We start from the raw sequence: 20,178 nt of genomic DNA, 5'->3' as shown, positions 1-20,178 counted from the left end.
TACAAAATCATAGTAGCTAAGTGAGATAAAGCCAAATTTTTAATATCTCTGAGTTTCAGTTTTCTCATCTACCAGATACTATGGCAAATGTCATCTTTTGCTATTGCTATGATACTTAAATGAAATAATGAGTATGATACATAAATGTTACTAATGTTAATGTTAATAATAACTGACACTATCATTATTGATGATATCACTCTACAAATATGGAAAAAAAGAAGTGAGAAGCACAGGAACATAGCACCTTGAAGTTACACTTTAAAAAAATAATCCAATGTTCTTATGATTGGAATCGGACATTATTGTATTATAACAGATTAAGGTAGCTATAAGTCATCCAAAATGTTACTGTTACTATATCATAGTAAACAGTAATGAGTGAATGAGCTGGTTTTGTTTGGTTGGTTAGTTTTGATTTTTGGAGACAAGGTTTCTCTGTGTAGGCTTGGTTGTCCTGGAACTAGCTTTATAGACCAGGCTGGCCTCAAACTCAGAGATCTACCTGTCTCTGCCTCCAGACTGCTGAGATTAAAGGCAAGCACCACCACTGCCTGGCTGAATGTTCTGTTTTTAAAATCAACCCAAGAAGCCAGTGAGATGGATTAGCAGGTAAAAGTACTTGCTGCCAAGCCTCACAACCTAAGTTTGATTCCTGGAGCCCATATAGGTGAAGAAGAGAAAGGACTCACAAAAGCGGTCCTCTGGCTTCCGTACATGAGTTCTGACACATGCATACTCCACAGTAAATAAAAAAAAAAAAAAAAAAAAAAAAAAACACGTTAAGATCAACATGCAAAAATGGACCAAAAGATAAAATCATAATTTAGCGTATAAAATAATTAATTTTTGCCTCTTGGGAAGTTTTAGTGTTCCCTGAGAAGTTTGCATCACTCAGGTTTGATTCATTCATAAATTTTATAGCCAAAACGCTATGTGACAATAGAAAATAGAAAAAAAAATTCAATTATCAACTGCCTGCTACATACCATGTACCCCTCTCATATTTCCCATGGATGTTTATGTCAGAATCTTTTTTAAAAAGTAAATTACAGTTTATTCACTTTGTATCCCAGGTGTAGACACCTTGCTAATCCCCTCCCTCCCTCATCTCCTTCCATGCCTCTCTCGAAGTCCAGTGATAGGGGAGGTCCTCCTTCCCTTCCATCTGACCCTAGGCTATCAGGTCTCCTCAGGACTAACTACATTGTCTTCCTCTATGGCCTGTTAAAGCTTCTCCTCCTTCATGGGGAGGTGATCAAAGAGCCAGCCTCTGAGTTCATGTCAGAAACAGCCCCTGTTCCCATTGCTAGGGAACCCACTTGGACACTGAATTGCCATGGACTACATCTGTGCAGGGGTTCTAGGTTATCCCTGTACATGGTCCTTGGTTGTAGTATGAGTCTCAGAAAAGACCCCTGGACCCAGAATTTTTTGGTTCTGTTGCTCTCCTTGTGGGGCTCCTGTTCCCTCCAGGTCTTCTTATTTCCCCCCTTCTTTCATAAGATTCCCTGCACTCTGCCCAAAGTTTGGCTATGAGTCTCAGCGTCTGCTTTGTTACACTGCTAGGTTTAGTCTTTCAGAGGCCCTCTGTGGTAGGCTCCTGTCCTGTTACTTGTTTTCTCCTATTTCCAATGTCCATCCCATTTGTCTTTCTAAGTGAAGATTGATCATCTTACCCAGGGTCCTCTTTCTTGTTTATCTTCTTTAGATGTACAGATTTTAGTATGTTTACCCTATATTATATGTCTAATATCCACTTATAAGTGAGTATATACCATGTGTGTCTTTCTGCTTCTAGGATACCTCACTCAGGATGATCTTTTCTAGCTCCCACCATTTGCCTGCAAATTTCATTATTTCCTTGTTTTTAATCACTGAGTAGTATTCCATTGTATAAATATACCACAATTTCTGTATGCATTCCTCAGTTGAGGAGCATCTAGGTTGTTTCCAGATTCTGGCTATTACAAGTAAAGCTGCTATGAACATGATTGAGCAAATGTCTTTGTTACATACTTGGGCATGTTTTGAAGCATGCCTAGGAGTGCTGTAGCTGGATCTTCAGTAAGCACTATTCTTTTTGGGTTTTTTTTGTTTTGTTTTGTTTTCCATTGTTTCTTTTTTAAATTTTTTTAAAATTTTTATTAATTACAGTTTATTCACTTTGTTTCTGAGCTGTAGCCCCTCCTCCATCCTCTCCCAACCCCACCCTCCCTCCTCCTCCTTCTCCTATGCCCCTCCCCCAGTCCAATGATAGGGGAGGTCCTCCTCCCCTTCCATCTGAACCTAGTCTATCAGGTCTCATCAAGACTGGCTTCTTTGTCTTCCTCTGTGTCCTAGTAAGGCTGCTCCCTCCTCAGGTGGAGGTGATCAAAGAGCCAGCCCATGAGTTCATGTCAGAGACAGTCCCTGTTCCTATTATTGGGGAACCCTCTTGGACACTGAGCTGCCATGGGCTACTTCTGTGCAGGGGTTCTAAGTTATCTCCATGCATGAACCTTGTTTGGAGTATCAGTCTCAGAAAAGATCCCTGAGGAAGTACTATTCTTTTTTATCATAAATTTTTAAATTTATTTTTATTAATTACAGTTTATTCACTTTGTATTTCCCCCTGTAGCTCCCTCCCTCCTCCACTCTCAATCCCACCTTTCCTCCCCCTTCTCCACCCATGCCCCTCCCCTAGTCCACTGATAGGGGAAGTCTTCCTCCCCTTCCTTCTGATCCTGGTCTATTAGGTCTCATCAGGAGTGGCTACATTGTCTTCCTCTGTGGCCTGTTAAGACTGCTCCTCCCTTAGGGGGAGGTGATCAAAGAGCAGGCCAATCAGTTCATGTCAGAGACAGTCCCTGTTCCCATTAATATGGAACCCAATTGGACACTGAACTGCCATGGGCAACATCTGTGCAGTGGTTCTAGATTAATTCCATGATGTCCTTGGTTGGAGTATCAGTCTCAGAAAAGACCCTGAAAAATAAATCTGGGAATTATTCCTAATTGTCTGAGAAGGCATCAGATTGATTTCCAAAGTAGTTGTACAAGTTTACATTCCTACCAGCAATGGAGGAGGGTTCCCCTTTCTCCACATCCTCTCCAGCATATGTTTTCACTTGAGTTTTTGATCTTAGTCATTCTGATAGGTATAAGGTGAAATCTCAGGGTCGTTTTGATTTGCATTTCCCTGATGACTAAGATGGTTGAGCATTTCTTTAAGTGTTTCTTGGCCATTCGATATTCCTCTATTGAAAATTCTGTTTAGCTCTGTACCCATTTTTTAATTGGCTTACTTGGCTTGTTGTGGTTTAACTTCTTGAGTTCTTTATATATTCTGGATATTAGCTCTCTGTCAGATGTAGGGTTGGTAAAGATCTTTTCCCAGTCTATAAGCTGTCGTTTGTCCTTTGCTTTACAGAAGATTTTCAGTTTTATGAGGTCCCATTTATTGATTGTTGATCTTAGAGCCTCTGCTGTTGGTGTTCTGTTCAGGAAGTTGTCTCCTGTGCCAATGAGTTCAAGGCTCTTCCCCACTTTTTCTTTTAGAAGGTTTAGTGTGTCTGGTTTTATGTTGAGGTCTTTGATTCACTTGGACTTTAGTTTTGTTCAGGGTAATAAATATGGATCTATTTGCATTTTTCTACATATAGACATCCAGTTAGACTGGCACTATTTACTAAAGATGCTGTCTTTTTTCCATTGTATGGTTTTGGCTTCTTTGTCAAAAATCAAGCATCTGTAGGTGTGTGGGTTTACTTCTGGGTCTTCTATTCGATTCCATTGATCCACCATTCTGTTTCTATGCCAGTACAATGCAGTTTTTATTACTATTGCTCTGTAGTACAGCTTGAGATCAGGGATGAAGTTATGTCAGAATCTTGAGAAGGGTGCTTTAACTTTGTTCCAGCTATGGAATTTTATTTTTCTATAATTCAAAAGCATCTTATTAAGTGAATATTTCTGAGCATCATTTTTAAAAGATAAGAGAGGCTGAAGAGATGCCTCTGTGGTTAGGAGCACTGGCTGCTCTTACAGGGACTTGGGATCAGTTGTCAGCATGCACATGGTCCCTCACAAATAGCTCTATCTTCAGCTCCAGAGGATCCAGTGCACTCTTCTGCCTCCTGAGTCACTCGTGTGCATGGTGCATATGCATACATGCAGTAAAGCACTCATACACATTAAGATCAAAAACATTCATCTTGAGCAAAACACTTAGAAATACTTTATCAGGTAGTATTTTAATAAGAAGAGGACTGTTTTAAATCTCCAACAAAAATACTATAAACATCATTGAGTACAGGGCTGGGGACATTTGGAAACATCAGAATTTAGAATGTGTTACTATGATCCTGACAAAAGATGGAAGGTACAGAAAACTGGGAACTTTGGATACTTGAAAACAGATAGTACTCAAGCAGTTGATTTCAGAGGAGGAAGGTTTAAAGACAAGTCAACAGAAGAGTGTTTTTCTATGGTAAGTGAATCACTGAACAAGAAAAGTAAAGCACTCCAGTTACTGCTTCTGTTACTTAATAATCACAAATAAGGACGCTCTTTTTGTTTCTAGCTTGCCAACAACATTTGCAACTTTGGATATTGATGGTGTAAGAAAAATTATTTTTGCACTACCAGGTAAGAATCATTAAAATTATTTTTTCCTTTTTCTAGAAAAATGACCAAAAAGTTTTGGGGCTTCTCAGGTGGCCAGCCTATAATCCTCATAACTTGATTTTTAATCAGAATGGCAAATCACTTACCTTCTCTGGGGCTGGTTCTTGACCTGTATGATGGAGCCAATACCTATCAAACCAGAATATTCTTCCAGGACATAGTCCTTACCTAAAATGATAACAGTGTATAAGTGGGAGATCTAGGTACCTCTCAAAACTAGAAGTATTGTCAAACATTAAAATAGTAGATCACATATCATAGCCAGGTATGGCAATGCGCACCTCTAGTTGTAGCCTCAGGTGGCTACGGCAGGAAGATCATGAAATGAGGCCAGACTGGGCTACATAGCAAGACCTTGTTTCAATGCAGACAAACACAACAGTGCTTCTGATCTTGTAAAATTAGGGGTGATTAGGGCCTGGGCAGACAGGGACACAGGTTTACTGACCCTATACATCTCAACCAACATTCATACATCACCAGTCTGACACCAGCATCACCACCTAATTCCCACGCAGAAACTCACGTGTTCAGACTGTAGCAAAACCAAGGTGATCCAGCTTCCAAGAATTTGTTAACTTAATTTTTATTACTTTCAGCCATGTATCTTAAGTCTATGAATCTTGATAAATTTTAAAGTGATTTAGAATTTTATGTATCTACTTGTTGTTTTGGGGGGTAGGGTTTTTTGTTTGGTTGGTTGGTTTGTTTTGTTTTACTTTTAAAAGTATCCTTTAATGATGCCTATAGTTCCACCTCTGGGGAGGCTGAGGCAGGAGGATCACCACAGGTTCAACTACTACATAGTAAATTCCAAGCCAGCCTTGGCTCTAAAAAGTTAAGACCTAGTCTTAAAAAATAAAATCATGTAATATTTGTGGTCAAGTTCTCATTTTGTTAACACCAATTCTTTCAGAAAAGTAACTACTTATCCTTTCAGACTCACAAATCTCATGGTCTTCAGAGATTTATTTGCTTTTCATATTCAGTAAAACTCAAAATAGGATTATTTTAAAAAGCAGGCAGTCTTAACATTTTAAACTCTATCCTAAGCATAAAAATAGACTTGTGTCATAAAGAAAATATTAAGATAATAGGAAAGTAAAGCAACCTTAACATGTATCTGTGGCATACAACTACACCTAGGACCTTTTATATTCCCTATGATGCTCTGAAAACCATTATATGGCTCTGTTACACAGAGAAATCCTGCCTGAAGAAAAAGAGAGAGAGAAATGAACTACTCTTCTAGCTTCATTTTTATCTACTAAAAGAGAATATTTTCTCTATAGGTGTGAATTAATATACAAATTTGAACCTCTGCTCAGACATAGCCCATGGTAGCTCAGTATCCAAGTGGGTTCCCTAGTAAGGGGGACAGGAACTGTTTCTGACATGAACTCATGAGTTTCCTCTCCCCACTGAGGGAGGAGCAGCCTTGCTAGGCCACAGATAAGGACATTGCAACCATCCTGAAGATACCTGATAAGCTAGGGCCAGACGGAAGGAGTCCATCTCAGTCCCTCTCAGTGGACTCGGAAGGGGGCAGGGAGGAGATGAGGGAGGGAGGAGAGCGTTGGGAGGGAAAGAGGGAGAGGGCTACAGCTGGGATACAAGTGAATGTATAAAATTATTTTAATATATATATATTAAGAAAACATACAAATTTTACCATCGTGATACTAGAACACAGATTATTATTACAGGAACCCATTTCTCATGAAATATCAATGTTGCCTCAGGGAATAAAGATATGCTCAGTCCTGATGTGACTTGATGTGCTGGGGGAAGGTTAATCGGGGCAGAGGAGGATCCTCTTTTCTGGGATAAAAGTGACAGGGGAAGGGGGGATGGAGAGGAGGGAAGGAAGGAGGCACCCTTGGGATGTAAAATAAATGAATATAAAATTTAAAAAAGAAAAGAAACTACAATATTAAAAGCCTTCTTCAAATCTCTGATTTTATTTGGAATTCCTTGTGTTGAGCTGGAATGAACCAAAAGAGGGCAGCAACAACTCACACGTCCAGATCCTATGCATAGCAAAAGTGGTCTACTTAGAAGGATATTCCATTTCTAGAGTGAATTTCTGCTTTATTGAAGGCCACATACTCAAAGATCTTCACTAGTATTAACAAGTTATAGCCAGTGTAATAGTTGCACATATTGTAATTTTTTTTAACTTTTTAAACTATGTGTTCAATATAAAAATGTGGAAAATTGAGCTCACAAAATGGCTCAGTGCATCAAGGCACCTACAACAAGCCTGATAACCAAGTTCAATCCCCTGAACACACATTGTAGAGAGAGAAAGAACCAACTCCCACAAGTTGTCCTGTGTGACCTTCACATGCGTGCTATGGCATGCTGGCACACACAGTCTCTCTCTTTCTCTGTCTCTCTAAAATAAATAAAATTAAAATTAAACCTTCTCTATAAAAACTTAGAAAATATATATATAATTAAAGAAATGTTATTTATTATCATAACTACCACTCAGAAACCACCACCATTTACTAATTATTAATCATCCCTATTATTTTTCTTCTATAGAACAACTCATTTTAAAAAATTATAGCTGGTAAGATGGCTCAGCAGATAAAGGCATATGCTGCCAACCTGACAACCTAATTTCAATCCCTAGTACCCACATGGTGGAGGGAGAGAACCAGCTCCTGCAGCGTGTTCTCTGACTGCTATGTGCACATCAGGACATGCATGCACATGTGTGCTCGCTCACACACACGCACACGTACACACACACACTGAATGAATATAAATAAATGTAATTTTAATTCTAGAAATTAAGTATTATAGCAATTTTACTATCATTTGGTAATATATTTTGAAATAATGGAAAAGTAATACTCACGGAGAATCTGCTATCAAGCTGGAGAGACGGCTCAGTGGTCAAGAGCACTGCTGCTATTGCAAATGACAGTTTGATTTCCAGCACCCACACTGGACAGTTCACAGCCTACTCTAAGGATCCAATGACCTCTTCTGGCACCTGCTACATGTAACATACACACATGCATATACATATGCATGCACACAGAAATTAAAAAAAAAAAAAAGGAAAATCCACCGTCAGTGGAGTATACTGGAACAGGCCATAATCCAAGCACTTGGAAAGCTGAAGTAGATCACTACAAGTTCAAAGACAGTTAGGCTCTTGGAAAAGAGCCTGTATCAAGGTTGGGGGGAGGGGTTGCTGTTCTACTGGGTACCTCATTTGTCTATTGAAGTTATTAGCATCACTTTTAACTACGATTTTTTTAAAAAGTTCACCTCAACATAAATAGTTTTAACTTTCCAACTCAAAGACATCTACTAGTTGATTATTTTAAAATACAAACTCCTAGTCTAGAGAGATGGCTCGGCAGTTAAGAGCCCTTGCTGCTCTACCAAAGAACCTGAACTTAGTTCCTAGCACCCATGTGAGGTGATCCAATGCCCTTTTACGACCTCTTCTGGTATTTACAAGCACATGGCCTGCACATTAATTTACATTTTAAAAGACTAAAGTTTTTCTTTTTTAATACAAGATGCAACTGTTTGTTGTCTGTCTGCAAGAATCACACTTTAAGATGCACAGAGATTTAAAGTGAAAGAATAGAGTATAATACACCAAGCAAACTGAAGGTAAGGGCAAGCAAGAATACTTGCAGCATTATGAGACAAAGTATTATAGTAAACATCAAGCCACAATCAGACAAAGAGATAAAGGAAATAAGTATATGTGAATAAAGAGAACAATCCATAAATAAGACATAATGAGATTATGAACACATTTACACCAAAGGTTGATGCATAGTTTCATAAAACAAACACTCTTGGCCATAAAGAAACAGATGAATCTAGATATATTATTGACTTCAATCTTATCAATAGACAAGTCATCGAGACAAAAGTCAGCAAAGAAACTTTAAAGGCAAACTGTACCACAGATCAAATGGAAGTAGCAGACATCGATAGACTATCCAATCCAGTGGCAGAGAACACATTCTTCTCAGCACTGCAGGGAATGTTTTCCAAAATAGTATGCATATTAAGTCATAATGCAAATTTTAACAAATTTAAAAATTAAAATAACTTACTCTTTCATATCCTAGTAGAATAAAACTTGAAATAAACAGTAAGAGAAACTATACAGATATAACAAAACTGGACAGTATATCCTTGACTGATCAATGGATTATTGAAGAAATACAGTATTAAAATCAAGTAAAATTGAAAACGTGACTTTCTAGACTTTTAGAATACAACAAAGGTGCTTCTGAGGAAGATGTTTCTAGATATTAAGTTCTTAAATTTAAACAAATATCAGATGATGGCTTCAACTAAAAAACTTAATGATATTTCTCAAAACCTTAGGAGGACAAAAACAAGCCAGACCCAGAATCAAGAATAAAAATACACACAGAAAGAATCAGCTTTAGCTGGGAGGTAGTGGAATACGCCTTTACACCCACCACTCAGTGGGGAGAGGCAGGTAGATCTCTGAGTTTGAGGCTAGCCTGGTCTTCAGAGTGAGATCCAGGACAGCCAAGGCAACATAGAGAAATCCTGTCTCAATAATAATAATAATAATAATAATAATAACAACAACAACAACAAATGGTACTTTGAAAACATAAATATAATTTTCAAACTTTTAGCCAGCTAACCAGAAAAAAGACCCAAAATATTAAAACTATGGATGAAAACAGACATTTCTAAACAGATGCCAGTGAAATCCAGAAGATCACTAAGGAAAAATGTGAAAACTTGCATTCTAGCAACTGTCTAAATAGATATAGAAAAGGCCTTTAGCAAAGTTCCAGCCATTTTAAGGAAAACCATGAAGAAACTAGGAAGAAGGAAAATATGTCAACATTTAACATATCTGTAGCCAACATTGTACTAAGTGGGATAAAGCTAAAGTTAAATCCAGAATGAGTCGAGGTACCCATTCGTAATCGTTATATGTAGTACTTGGAAGTTTTAGCCAAAGCAGAGGCAAGAGAAAGAAAGAAAAGTGATACAAATCAGGAAGAAGGAAATCAAATTATTCCCATTTATAGATGATATGATCCTGTATTTAAAAGATCCTGAAGGCTCCACCTGAAAACTATTGGAACTGATAAATTCAGCAAAATAAGATACAAAGATCTATACTTTCTATGTACTGTAATGAACATACTGAGAAGGAAACCAAAAGGAAGAAAAAACATTCACAATTGCTTCCAAACATTACCACACACACACACACACACACACACACACACACACACACACACACCTAGGAATAACCCTAACTAGGAAAATGAAAGACCTCCACAGCGAAAACTTTGGAACACTGAAGAAATTGAAGACACTAGAAGATGGAAAGCCATCCCATGTTCACTGATTAGCAGACTGAGAAAATGCCCATGTTACTGAAAATGACCTACACAGTAAATGAAATTTTCATCAGAACTTCAATGACAATCTTCACAGAATGTGAGTCCTAAAAATTTAAGTGGAAATAGAAACCCCAAATACTCAAAGCAGTCCTGAGCCAAAAGAGCAGCGTTGGAGATATTATATCATACCTGATTCAAAATCTAATACAGAGCCATAGTAAATAAAACAGCCTTATCCTGACATTAAAAACAGATACACAGGGCTAGCGAGATGGCTTGGCAGTTTAAGCACTTGCAACATAGTGAAGACCAGAGTTCAGATTCCCAGTAATTGGCAGGTAGGTGGCAGTAATGTGGCAACTCACCTGTAATTCCAGCCTTAGAGACAGATGAGAGAGATCACCAGAGCATGCTGGCTATTGGAACTAGCAACAGGCTTTGGTGAAGAAACATTGTGGAAAATGACCAAAAAAGATTCCTGGTAACAACCTCAGGCCTACACACACTCATAATGTACCTATGTGTGTGTACATTTACATACTGATGTCTTCTATGTATGTGTATATATATAATAAAAAGAAAAGGACAAAAAAGAACATATATACATAGACCAATAGAATAGTATAGAGGACTCAGAAATAAACCCATAGAACTACAGCCAACTGAGTTACTCTCTTATTTTAAATTATGTGCATGCAAGTGTGTCTGTATGTGGATACAAGCATTGTGATTGCAGGTGTCCACAAAGACCAGAGGTATCTGATCTCCTGGAGCTGGAGTTACAGACTGTTGTGATCTGTCTGATGTGGGTACTTGGAACCAAATGGGTCTTTTGGAACAGAAGTATATGCTTTTAGCCACTGAGCTGTCTCTTCAGCCCTGACAGTCAGTTGAATTTTGACAAAAGATGCCAAAAACATATGTAGGAGTAAAAGGGGACTCACCTCTTCAACAAAGGGTTCTGGGGAATTGGATATCTACATACAGAATGAAACTAGATTCCTGTGTGAAAATCTATACAGAACAGATCAAAAACATTAATGGAAGACCTAAAGCTTTGAAACTGCTATGGAGACAGTTCATTATGGGTAATGACTTTGTGAATAGGACTCCAATAACACAGAAAATAATAGCAAGAAATAGCATAAAATTAGAAGGCAAAAGACACAAAAAAAGAAACAACAGAGTAGTATCTGACAGGGAACTGAAATCCAGGACATGTAAATAACTCAAAAAGTGCCAAAATAATTCAGTCAATAAATGGGCAAATGAGTTGTACAGACAATTCTCAAGTTAAATGGAAAAATCATTCAACATCCCTAGCCATCGGAAAAATGCAAAAATCAGTGTGGAGATGCAGAAAGAGAGGAAAAAAAACCCAAGAATCTAAGTCATCATGAAACAGAGATACCATCACAACATATTAACTATAACAACAACATTTATAGGAGCCAAGTTATGGGCTCAGTCTTGAAGTCCATCAGCAGATGAGTGAATAGAGAAAATATGACATACACACAATGGAATATTATTTGCACACAAAAATGAAATTACTTCATTTTTAGAAAAATCAATAAAGTTAGATATCACTGTGATAAATAAAGTAAGCCACATTTTGACAAAATGTTATATATCTTCTCTGTATGAAGCTGGAAACAACCCAGATATCCCTCAGTTGAATGGATATAGAAATTGTGGTACATTTACACAATGGAATACTACTCAGCAATTAAAAACAAAGAAATTGTGAAATTTGCAGGCAAATGGTGGGATCTAGAAAAGATCATCCTGTGAGTGAGGTATCCCAGAAGCAGAAAGACACACATGGTATATGTGGATATTTATAAGTGGATATTAGACATATAATATAGGATAAGCATACTAAAATCTGTACGCCTAAGGAATCTAATCAAGGAGGACGCTGGGTAAGATGATCAATCCTCACTCAGAAAGGCAAACGAGATGGACATCAGAAGAGGGAGAAAACAGGAAACAGGGCAGGAGCCTATCACAGAGGACCTCTGAAAGACTCTACCCAGTAGGGTATCAAAACATATGCTGAGATTTATAGTCAAACTTTGGGCAGAGTGCAGGGAATCTTATGAAAGAAGGGGGAGATAGGACAACCTAGAGGAGACAGGAGGTCCACAAGGAGAGCAACAGAACCAAAAAATCTGAGGCCAGGAGTCTTTTCTGAGACTGATACTCCAAAGACCATGCATGGAGATAACTTAGAACCCCTGCACAGAAGTAGCCCATGGCAGCTCAGTGTCCAAGAGGATTCCCCAATAATAGGAACAGGGACTGTCTCTGACATGAACTCATGGGCTGGCTCTTTGATCACCTCCACCTGGGGGAGGAGCAGCCTTACCAGTCCACAGAGGAAGACAAAGAAGCCAGTCCTGATGAGGCCTGATAGTCTAGGTTCAGATGGAAGGGGAGGAGGACCTCCCCTATCATTGGACTGGGGAAGGGGCATAGGAGAAGAGGGAGGGAGGGTAGGATTGAGAGGGGATTGGGGAGGGGGCTTCAGCTGGGATACAAAGTGAATAAACTGCAATTAATAAAAATAAAATTTAAAAAAATTTTAAAAGAATGCATAGCAGTAATTTTAAGGCTGAGCTCTACCCCCAGCTTGCAACACCCTATTTTAAAACAAAAGTTAGTATGAAAATATAAAAAAAAAAATTAATAAAAATAAAAGACATTCACAAGGAGAACAACAGAGCCAAAATACTTGGGTCCAGGTGGTCCTGCAGAGACTGATATTGCAGTCAAGGACCATGCATGGAGGACCTAGATCCCCTGCTCAGAGGAAGCCATGGCACTTCAATCTCCAAGTGGATTTCCTAGTAAGGGGTACAGGGGCTGTCTCTGACATGAACTCAGTGGCTGGCTCTTTGGTCAACTCCCCTTGGGAGGTATAACCTTGCCAGGCCACAGAGGAAGATAATGCAGCCAGCCCTGATGAGACCTGATAGGCCAGGGTCAGATAGAAGGGGAGGAGGACCTTCCCTATCAGGGGACTAGGGGAGGAGCATAAGGGGAGAAGAGGGAGGATGGATGGGCCTGGAAGGAGATGAGGGGGGCTACAGCTGGGATAAAAAGTGAATAAATTGTAATTAATTAATTAATTAATTAAAAATAATGAAAGACATTAAAGAAGAAAAAATGCTATTTTTCAAGAGGAAGGGAGACAGCAGGAATGGAAAGAGAGAGAAGAGAGTAGTTATGGGGAGACTATAACCAAATATGTATATATGAAAATGTAATTTCCATACCACTCTTATACAGTGTAAATATGCTGATAAAGGATAAAAATTGCTTTTAAGCTACTGGTACCAGAGAAATGAAGGTGTGGCTTTATCTAGTAATTTGATAGCCTGGCCTTTGTCTTTTAACTTTGAGGACAAAATTAGCAGCACTTGAGGAAAGGGAACCTAAAATAAGACATCCTGATCCCCACTGTCAATATCAATACACATCATCACATACAACTGTATAAGAGAATTAAACAGAATTAGGATTTCAGAACTAGAATGCACCTGATCATGTTGCCCTTGCTAAAGAGAAAAATGAAGTTCTATAGATGAGATTCATAAGGATTGGTGGTGCACAACTATAATCCCAGCACTAGGGAAGCTGAGTTTGCCTTAAAGGCAAGGATAGCCTGAGGGTTCAAAGCAAGACTAACTATATAAAAACAAACAAACAAAAAAGTGTGGAGCTTATCAAAGTTGTCCAGTTTGAGTACAACTTGATCATTATATCACACAAACAACAAAAATCCTTTCTTTGTAGCCCATTTGTTTGTTTTATGCCACTCTCCTTACCTTTGAAGTACAAGGCACACCTAGGTTTATTTCTCCTGGAGAGGAATGATAAATTTTTGAAATTCTTCAGATACCTTTGCATTTGATACAGCTCTAAGGCCAGGAAATCCAAAACTCAAGGTGACAACAGTGCTGATCTCTGATGTCTCTGCTTTTTTTTTATATATATTTCATATTTTTTATTCTTTTTTTATTTTTAATTATACTTTATTTACTTTGTATCCCCCTCTAGTTCCCTCCCTCCTCCCCTCCCAACCCCTCCCTTCCTCTCCCTTCTTCACACACTCCCCTCCCCAAGTCCACTTGTAGGGGAGGGTTTCTTTTTCTTCCTTCTGATCCTAGTCTGTTAGGTCTCATCTGGAGTGGCTGCATTGTCTTCCTCTGTGGCCTGGTAAGGCTGCTCCCCGCTCAGGGGGAGGTGACCAAAGAGCAGGCCAATCAGTTCATGTCAGAAGCAGTCCCTGTTCCCATTACTATGGAACCCACTTGGACATTGAACTACCATGGGCTACATCTGTGCAGGGGTTCTAGGTTATCTCCATGCTTATAATGGCACCAGTTCTACTAAGTTAGGGCCCAATTTTGTGTCCTCACTGAGCTTTAATCACCAAGACCCTGTTTCTCAGATACACTGAGTGCTAGAGCTTCCTCCTGTGAATTGAGGACACTGCAGTTTATACCATACTCTTACTCATTTTCAAGTTTTTGGAACGTGGGTCATTTGGTGCTGTTTCTTTATTTTTTATTTAAAGGATAAAGATGGATATAAGATAAAGATGGATATGAATAAAGATGGTTGTAAAGTTCCTTTTTTATATTTTATCTTATTTGTATCATATTTCTATATTAGAAATACTTTAAAAACAATAAGAATATATATTAAAATTTTTAATGTATTGACTTGATACCCAGTATAAGAGTATGTGTTTCACATGCAGGCAGCCCAGAGTTCAGTGTCTACCCCTTCACCCACAACTCTGTGCATGCACACATTCACACATGCATGCACACATACATACAGGCACATGCTCACACGCACACACACACATAAGAGTTAGCAATAGCTTTCAGTGCAAAGCAGAGATAGTATCTAAAAGCTGAGTATCAAACCTTTTTGTATTTCAGTGGAAGACCAAAAAGTTCAGTTCATACTGTCTGCAACAGGTGGTTAACTGTACCGCTATTCTTTTTTTTCCTTTTGTTTTGTTTTGTTCTGTGAGACAAGGTTTCTCTGTGTAGCTCTGGCTGTCCTGGAACTAGCTCTGTAGACCACATTGGCTTCAAACTAAAATATCTGCCTGCCTCTGCCTCCTGAGTGCTGGGATTAAAGGAGTAGCACCGCCCTGCTACTCTTTTCTATCATTCTGTTGGATTCAGAGTAACTCAGAAGAAAGTAGACTAATCATCAGTCACTTCTGTTATGTTCTGTCATAACTGAATGTATAGGCAGATACAATTATCTGACAATTTTTTATGTAGTGTAATATAAATAACTACTCGTTTGACTTTCAGGGAATCCTGTATCAGCTGTGGTCACCTGCAACCTCTTTGTTGTACCTGCACTAAGAAAGATGCAGGGTATCTTGGATCCTCGGCCAACCATCATCAAAGCCAGGGTAATGTTTTCTAATGACCAGAAACCAAAATGGAACCCTAATAACAATTACTCATTGCCAAAAATAGATGCCTAGGATTTTAGATCTTTTTTTCATAAATGTGTTGGTATTTTCTCCTTTGTGGGCGAAAGTAGAAGGGAAAATTCATGTTTATTTTCCTTTAACATAAAGAAAGATAGCTCAGAAGACAAAAGTACTAGCTGTTGTTCAAGAAGTCCTAGATTTGATTCCAGCACCCATGTGGCAGCTTAGAACTGTCTGTAACTCCATCCCAGGGGATCTGACACCCTCTTCTGGCCTTCTCCTCAGGCAGTGTACATACACATACACTGTACAGTGTATGTGCACACACAGGAAAAACATCCATACACATAAAAGTAAATAAAGTTTTTTAAAGTTTAAAAGAACCCAGAGAGCAAGGCTTCAAACTTCTAGTGGGTTCTAAGAACAGACCATCAAAAGAAATCAGCTGGGACCACACCCTAGACCTGTGTAGGGTAAGGAATGAGAGATTATTTCCCCAGGGAGGTTCATGGAGGACAGGAGTTAGCCTGCCTGCTTTTATGTGATCGCTCCTCAAAATAATTCAGAAAAGGCAGTCAAAGGACTAGAAGAATTTGTCACTTGAGGACAAAAAAGCAGATGTGCTGTGTTCAGAGCAGCATAGACAGACAGGAGCTACACACTACAGTAAGTCACATGGAAGTTAGCGCCTCTTTCCTTACCAGCACTGCTAGTCTAATTTACCACCCAACTAATTATACGTGTTTGTAGTACTCACAAATGACTTTCTTGATATCATAAACTATATAACCAAGGGTATTACTTCTCAGTATTTTTAAAGTAATTTACATGTGACACAATTCTATGATTAGTTGATCAAAAAATATAAAACACAGATGAGCAAATAATAATAAAATTTTACTCAGGATATACAGTATAAAAACATATAAGACAGCTGTCATGATAGCGCAGCAGGTAAATGCACTTGCTGACAAGCTGGGCACCCTGAATTCGATCCCTGGGACCCATATGACTTCCTGAAAGTTGTCATCTGACCCCCACATGTATGCTGTGGCACTTGTGTGTGCAAATGGACACATACACGGAAAACAAAAACATTTTTGAAAATCTATACTGTCAACAGTCTTAACATTGATACTTTTATTACTGGGTATTTGTGAATGAATGAAAATAAGAGCATCTCATTTCTCTAAAATATCACTTAAAATCAACTAGTCACCATAGTGTCCTGTGTGTCAAGTCACCCCACCCCCCAAAAGAGCTTTCTTTCAGTAATCACAGGGAGGTGCTATTTGGAATTGTTAACAAAGAGAGGTGGAAGGAGAGCAAGGAAGGAAGGCCAGCCATGAATGAAAAAGAATTATGATCAGATCAAAAAGACAAAGTCCTAACAGTGAAATTACACAGCCAACCAAGCAATGGAGAAATTATTATATCCACACTCGCTAAACTGAGGAAACAGGAAAGATCCACATTGTTCTAAGAGATGCATGTTTATCAAACACTGCAAAGCTCTTAGGAATCCTTACATTTATTTCTCATTTTAACATCAACCATCTCTTCCTTAATACTGTCTACAAAGTAGCCATATAAGTGGTTCCTAAAACTTAGCACTGCAAAACACACACAGAGAGATTAAGAGAGAAGCGTGAAATAATTTAGGAGTAATGGGAAACTATGCTACCAGCAAAGAAAATATAAGCAACATAAAAAAAGTCTTTTCCATGTGTATGTTAAAAATAGTTCAATAAATGGGGAGTTGAATATGCCTATCACATATTAAGTCAGCAATGAATATTTCTGGGTGGATGGATATTGATTTGCGTGTTAGACCTACCTCCTTTCAATCCTGTGGTATTGTTTCAATTTCCCACTTCATAGGTCTAAGTTCCTTACAACCCACAACAATAGACCTTTTTCATCTGTCCTTTCCCCTATTATGAACACTGGCTTCTTAGCATTCTTTCTTTTTTACCATAGCAACCAGCCCCTGGACTTCCTGTATTAAAAGTAAGATGGAAATGATAGAACTAGTGGAATGATAAGGATATTATCTACCCAGGATTACTATATTCTCTGTAGTTCTGAGAAATGATCAGATGACCAAGTTAAATTTCTTTCCCTCTTCCTGCTGTAGTTATCATGTGATGTGAAACTGGACCCTCGCCCAGAATACCACCGGTGTATACTGACTTGGCATCACCAAGAACCACTGCCCTGGGCCCAGAGTACAGGTCAGTCATTCACACCTGCACGCCCGCAGGGATCCCTGTGCACTTGTTCTTAACAAACCACAAAAACAGCTGTCAGACGTGCTGATAATGAAATGAATAATTGTTGTATACTTCTCTTTTTGAAAAGTTTGGTGAAATAAATTATTCTTAAACAATGTTTCCTTATTTTACCAAACCATATTTTCTATGTAAGCATTTGAAATATAAAAACAGAATTATACATTTTGATCTATTAGTTCAAGCAGCCCTCTGAGCATGACTGATGGATATAGTGCAGTAGCTGTTTTTCCTGAAATGTAAAGAGAAAGCCAACTTTATATGACCTTTCTGGCTCCTACTATGTTCTAGGTAAGGACAAATCTTAAGGACACCAGAAGCTGTATTTATTTTCAGAGTTCTAGCTCTGAAGTATAGAGCTCTCCACTTTAAACATTTGTCCCCAACTTTTCTAGTCATATTTTGCCCAAGGTTTGATTCAATGCCACATAAGGTGTTTTACCTATTAACAAAAGATGCTGTATCAGCTGCACACATCAGCTAATAAGTGATTCAGTTCATGAACCTTGTCATCACAGAGTTCTGCTTGCAGGTTAACCACGAGCCTAGTTATCAAGGCACTAGGCAGTGTGCCTCAGACTTTTGGCATCTTGTAAGAGAGTCAATAAAGTGACTTGTAGTTTGGCACTAAATGGCAGCTGCTAGTATGGCTATTCTTAAGTTTTTAAAAGGCTTCATTTTTATACAAATATAAATTCACCCTGAATGATGCTATTAAACCTTATTTTATTCTTTTAAAAATATCTAATACTTGTTTTTTAAGTTTGGATGAGAAGGTGAAGGATCTAGGACATACATTTCACCTGGAAAAGGTACTGGAAAGATTGAGCGTTTCTCTCCCTCCCTTTTGGAGCCCTGCACTTCCATTTGCTGGCCTCTCCACGTGTACTTCCTGATCCCTGTGCTGCAGTAATGAGAGTATTTCATTCCAGGTAATCAGATGAGCAGCCGTTTGATGAGCATGCGCAGTGCCAATGGATTATTGATGCTACCTCCAAAGACAGAGCAGTATGTGGAACTCCACAAGGGCGAGGTGGTGGATGTCATGGTCATTGGACGGCTATGATGGTGACCAACAGGAGAAAGCTTTGATGCATGTCCACATATCATTGACTGTATCCTGTAATATGCAACGGCACAGCTAGTTTTTCTGATTTGGATAAAAGTTGATCTGTATAGTCAACATCTTGAATTATATTTCAAATGAATTTAAATACCTTTTAAAGAAAAAAAAAACCTAAGAATAAATCCTAACAGACAACTCTATTCCGATTATATCAAAGCAAAATTTTCCTTTCTTGCAAATTGCTTTGTGTGTTCAATGCTAGATCTGATAGCTTTTAGTAGACAGCGGTAGGTGCCTGCAGAACTTGTGTTTTTCTCATCTTTAAATACAACTACTTATGCTCTTAATCAAGGCTGTCTGCTTATTTATACTAGTGTAGGCAACACTTGGATTTCCCTTCTTAGTATGCTTCATAACTGCTTTACAGAGAGCTTTTGCTTGTTCTTTATCATGTATCTCGTGTTTATGTGCACCGTGCCAAAAGAGGAGTGACTGCGTGGAGGCCCTGCCTGCCGCAAGAACATCCCTGCCGAGCACCCAGGGAAGTTCTCACCCTAGCAGCCTCATGGCACAGTACTCGCAGGCAGTAACTGGATACCTTTTATTTGAACAAACAAACTGGGGGAAAATGCTTCCTTAAGTGCTGACAGCCTTTTTAACCAACACATTTAAAATTGTACAGAACAAAAACAAAATCAAAGACTGATCTTGTACAGATATTAGTGTTACCAGCATTCATGTGGAAATCAAGAGCAAAAACAAAATAATGTTAAACAACTCTGTACCATAACATTTTCTGTAATGATACTGAAACTTAATGAATAAAAAAAAAAATCCTTGATCATTATTTAAAAAATGTATTGTGCAGCCTTATTATTTAGAAAGAGAAGACTGTCGATCCATTCTGACAGAAGTCTGCCTCGGTAACAGAATGCTTAAGAAGGCCTACCAAGGCTCACAGCCTGAGAGATTGAAATTGTGGCCTGATACAGCGTTGCATCTTACTATAGTCATTAGAAAAAAATAGCATTGGGGTACGTTAGTAAGTAGGAGAACTGCCCATCTTCGGCTTTTCCCAGTGATAGCTGGATAAGCGGTAAGCATAGCTGGAGGAAAGATACTTTATTTAGAAAAAAGGTATTCTTCTTTTAGGTACCAATTTTGGATATGTACAGCTCTCTGAAGTGAAGGGAAAAATAAGTTATGAATCAGAAAACTGCAGATGAGTGGCTGGAATGTTAGGACTTGGTTTTGTTTGTTTTGTGTCATCAGGCAGATCTCATTATATAGCCCTGG

The 20,178-nt window shown here is 38.5% G+C and overlaps 1 protein-coding gene across 9 annotated transcripts in view; it reads left to right on the top strand.

The window, feature by feature from the left end:
• Gphn (gephyrin) overlaps positions 1-19,729 on the top strand; it is a 437,068-nt gene extending 417,339 nt beyond the window's left edge. For all 9 annotated transcript variants that reach the window (XM_055595378.1, XM_055595377.1, XM_055595376.1 and 6 more), the window contains 4 exons: positions 4,565-4,629; positions 15,398-15,501; positions 17,663-17,759; positions 18,749-19,729. In XM_055595378.1, coding sequence (XP_055451353.1) covers positions 4,565-4,629; positions 15,398-15,501; positions 17,663-17,759; positions 18,749-18,882 — 400 coding nt within the window. In that variant the 3' untranslated portion in view covers positions 18,883-19,729. The remainder of the gene's footprint in view (positions 1-4,564; positions 4,630-15,397; positions 15,502-17,662; positions 17,760-18,748) is intronic.
• Positions 19,730-20,178: the final 449 nt, after the last annotated feature.

Source organism: Psammomys obesus, unplaced genomic scaffold (genome assembly GCF_907164565.1).
Source record: "Psammomys obesus unplaced genomic scaffold, mPsaObe1.curated_primary_1811, whole genome shotgun sequence".
NCBI classification, from domain to species: domain Eukaryota; kingdom Metazoa; phylum Chordata; class Mammalia; order Rodentia; family Muridae; genus Psammomys; species Psammomys obesus.
The sequence above is the reverse complement of the archived record's forward strand: the minus strand, read 5'-3'. Positions and strand labels throughout refer to the sequence as shown.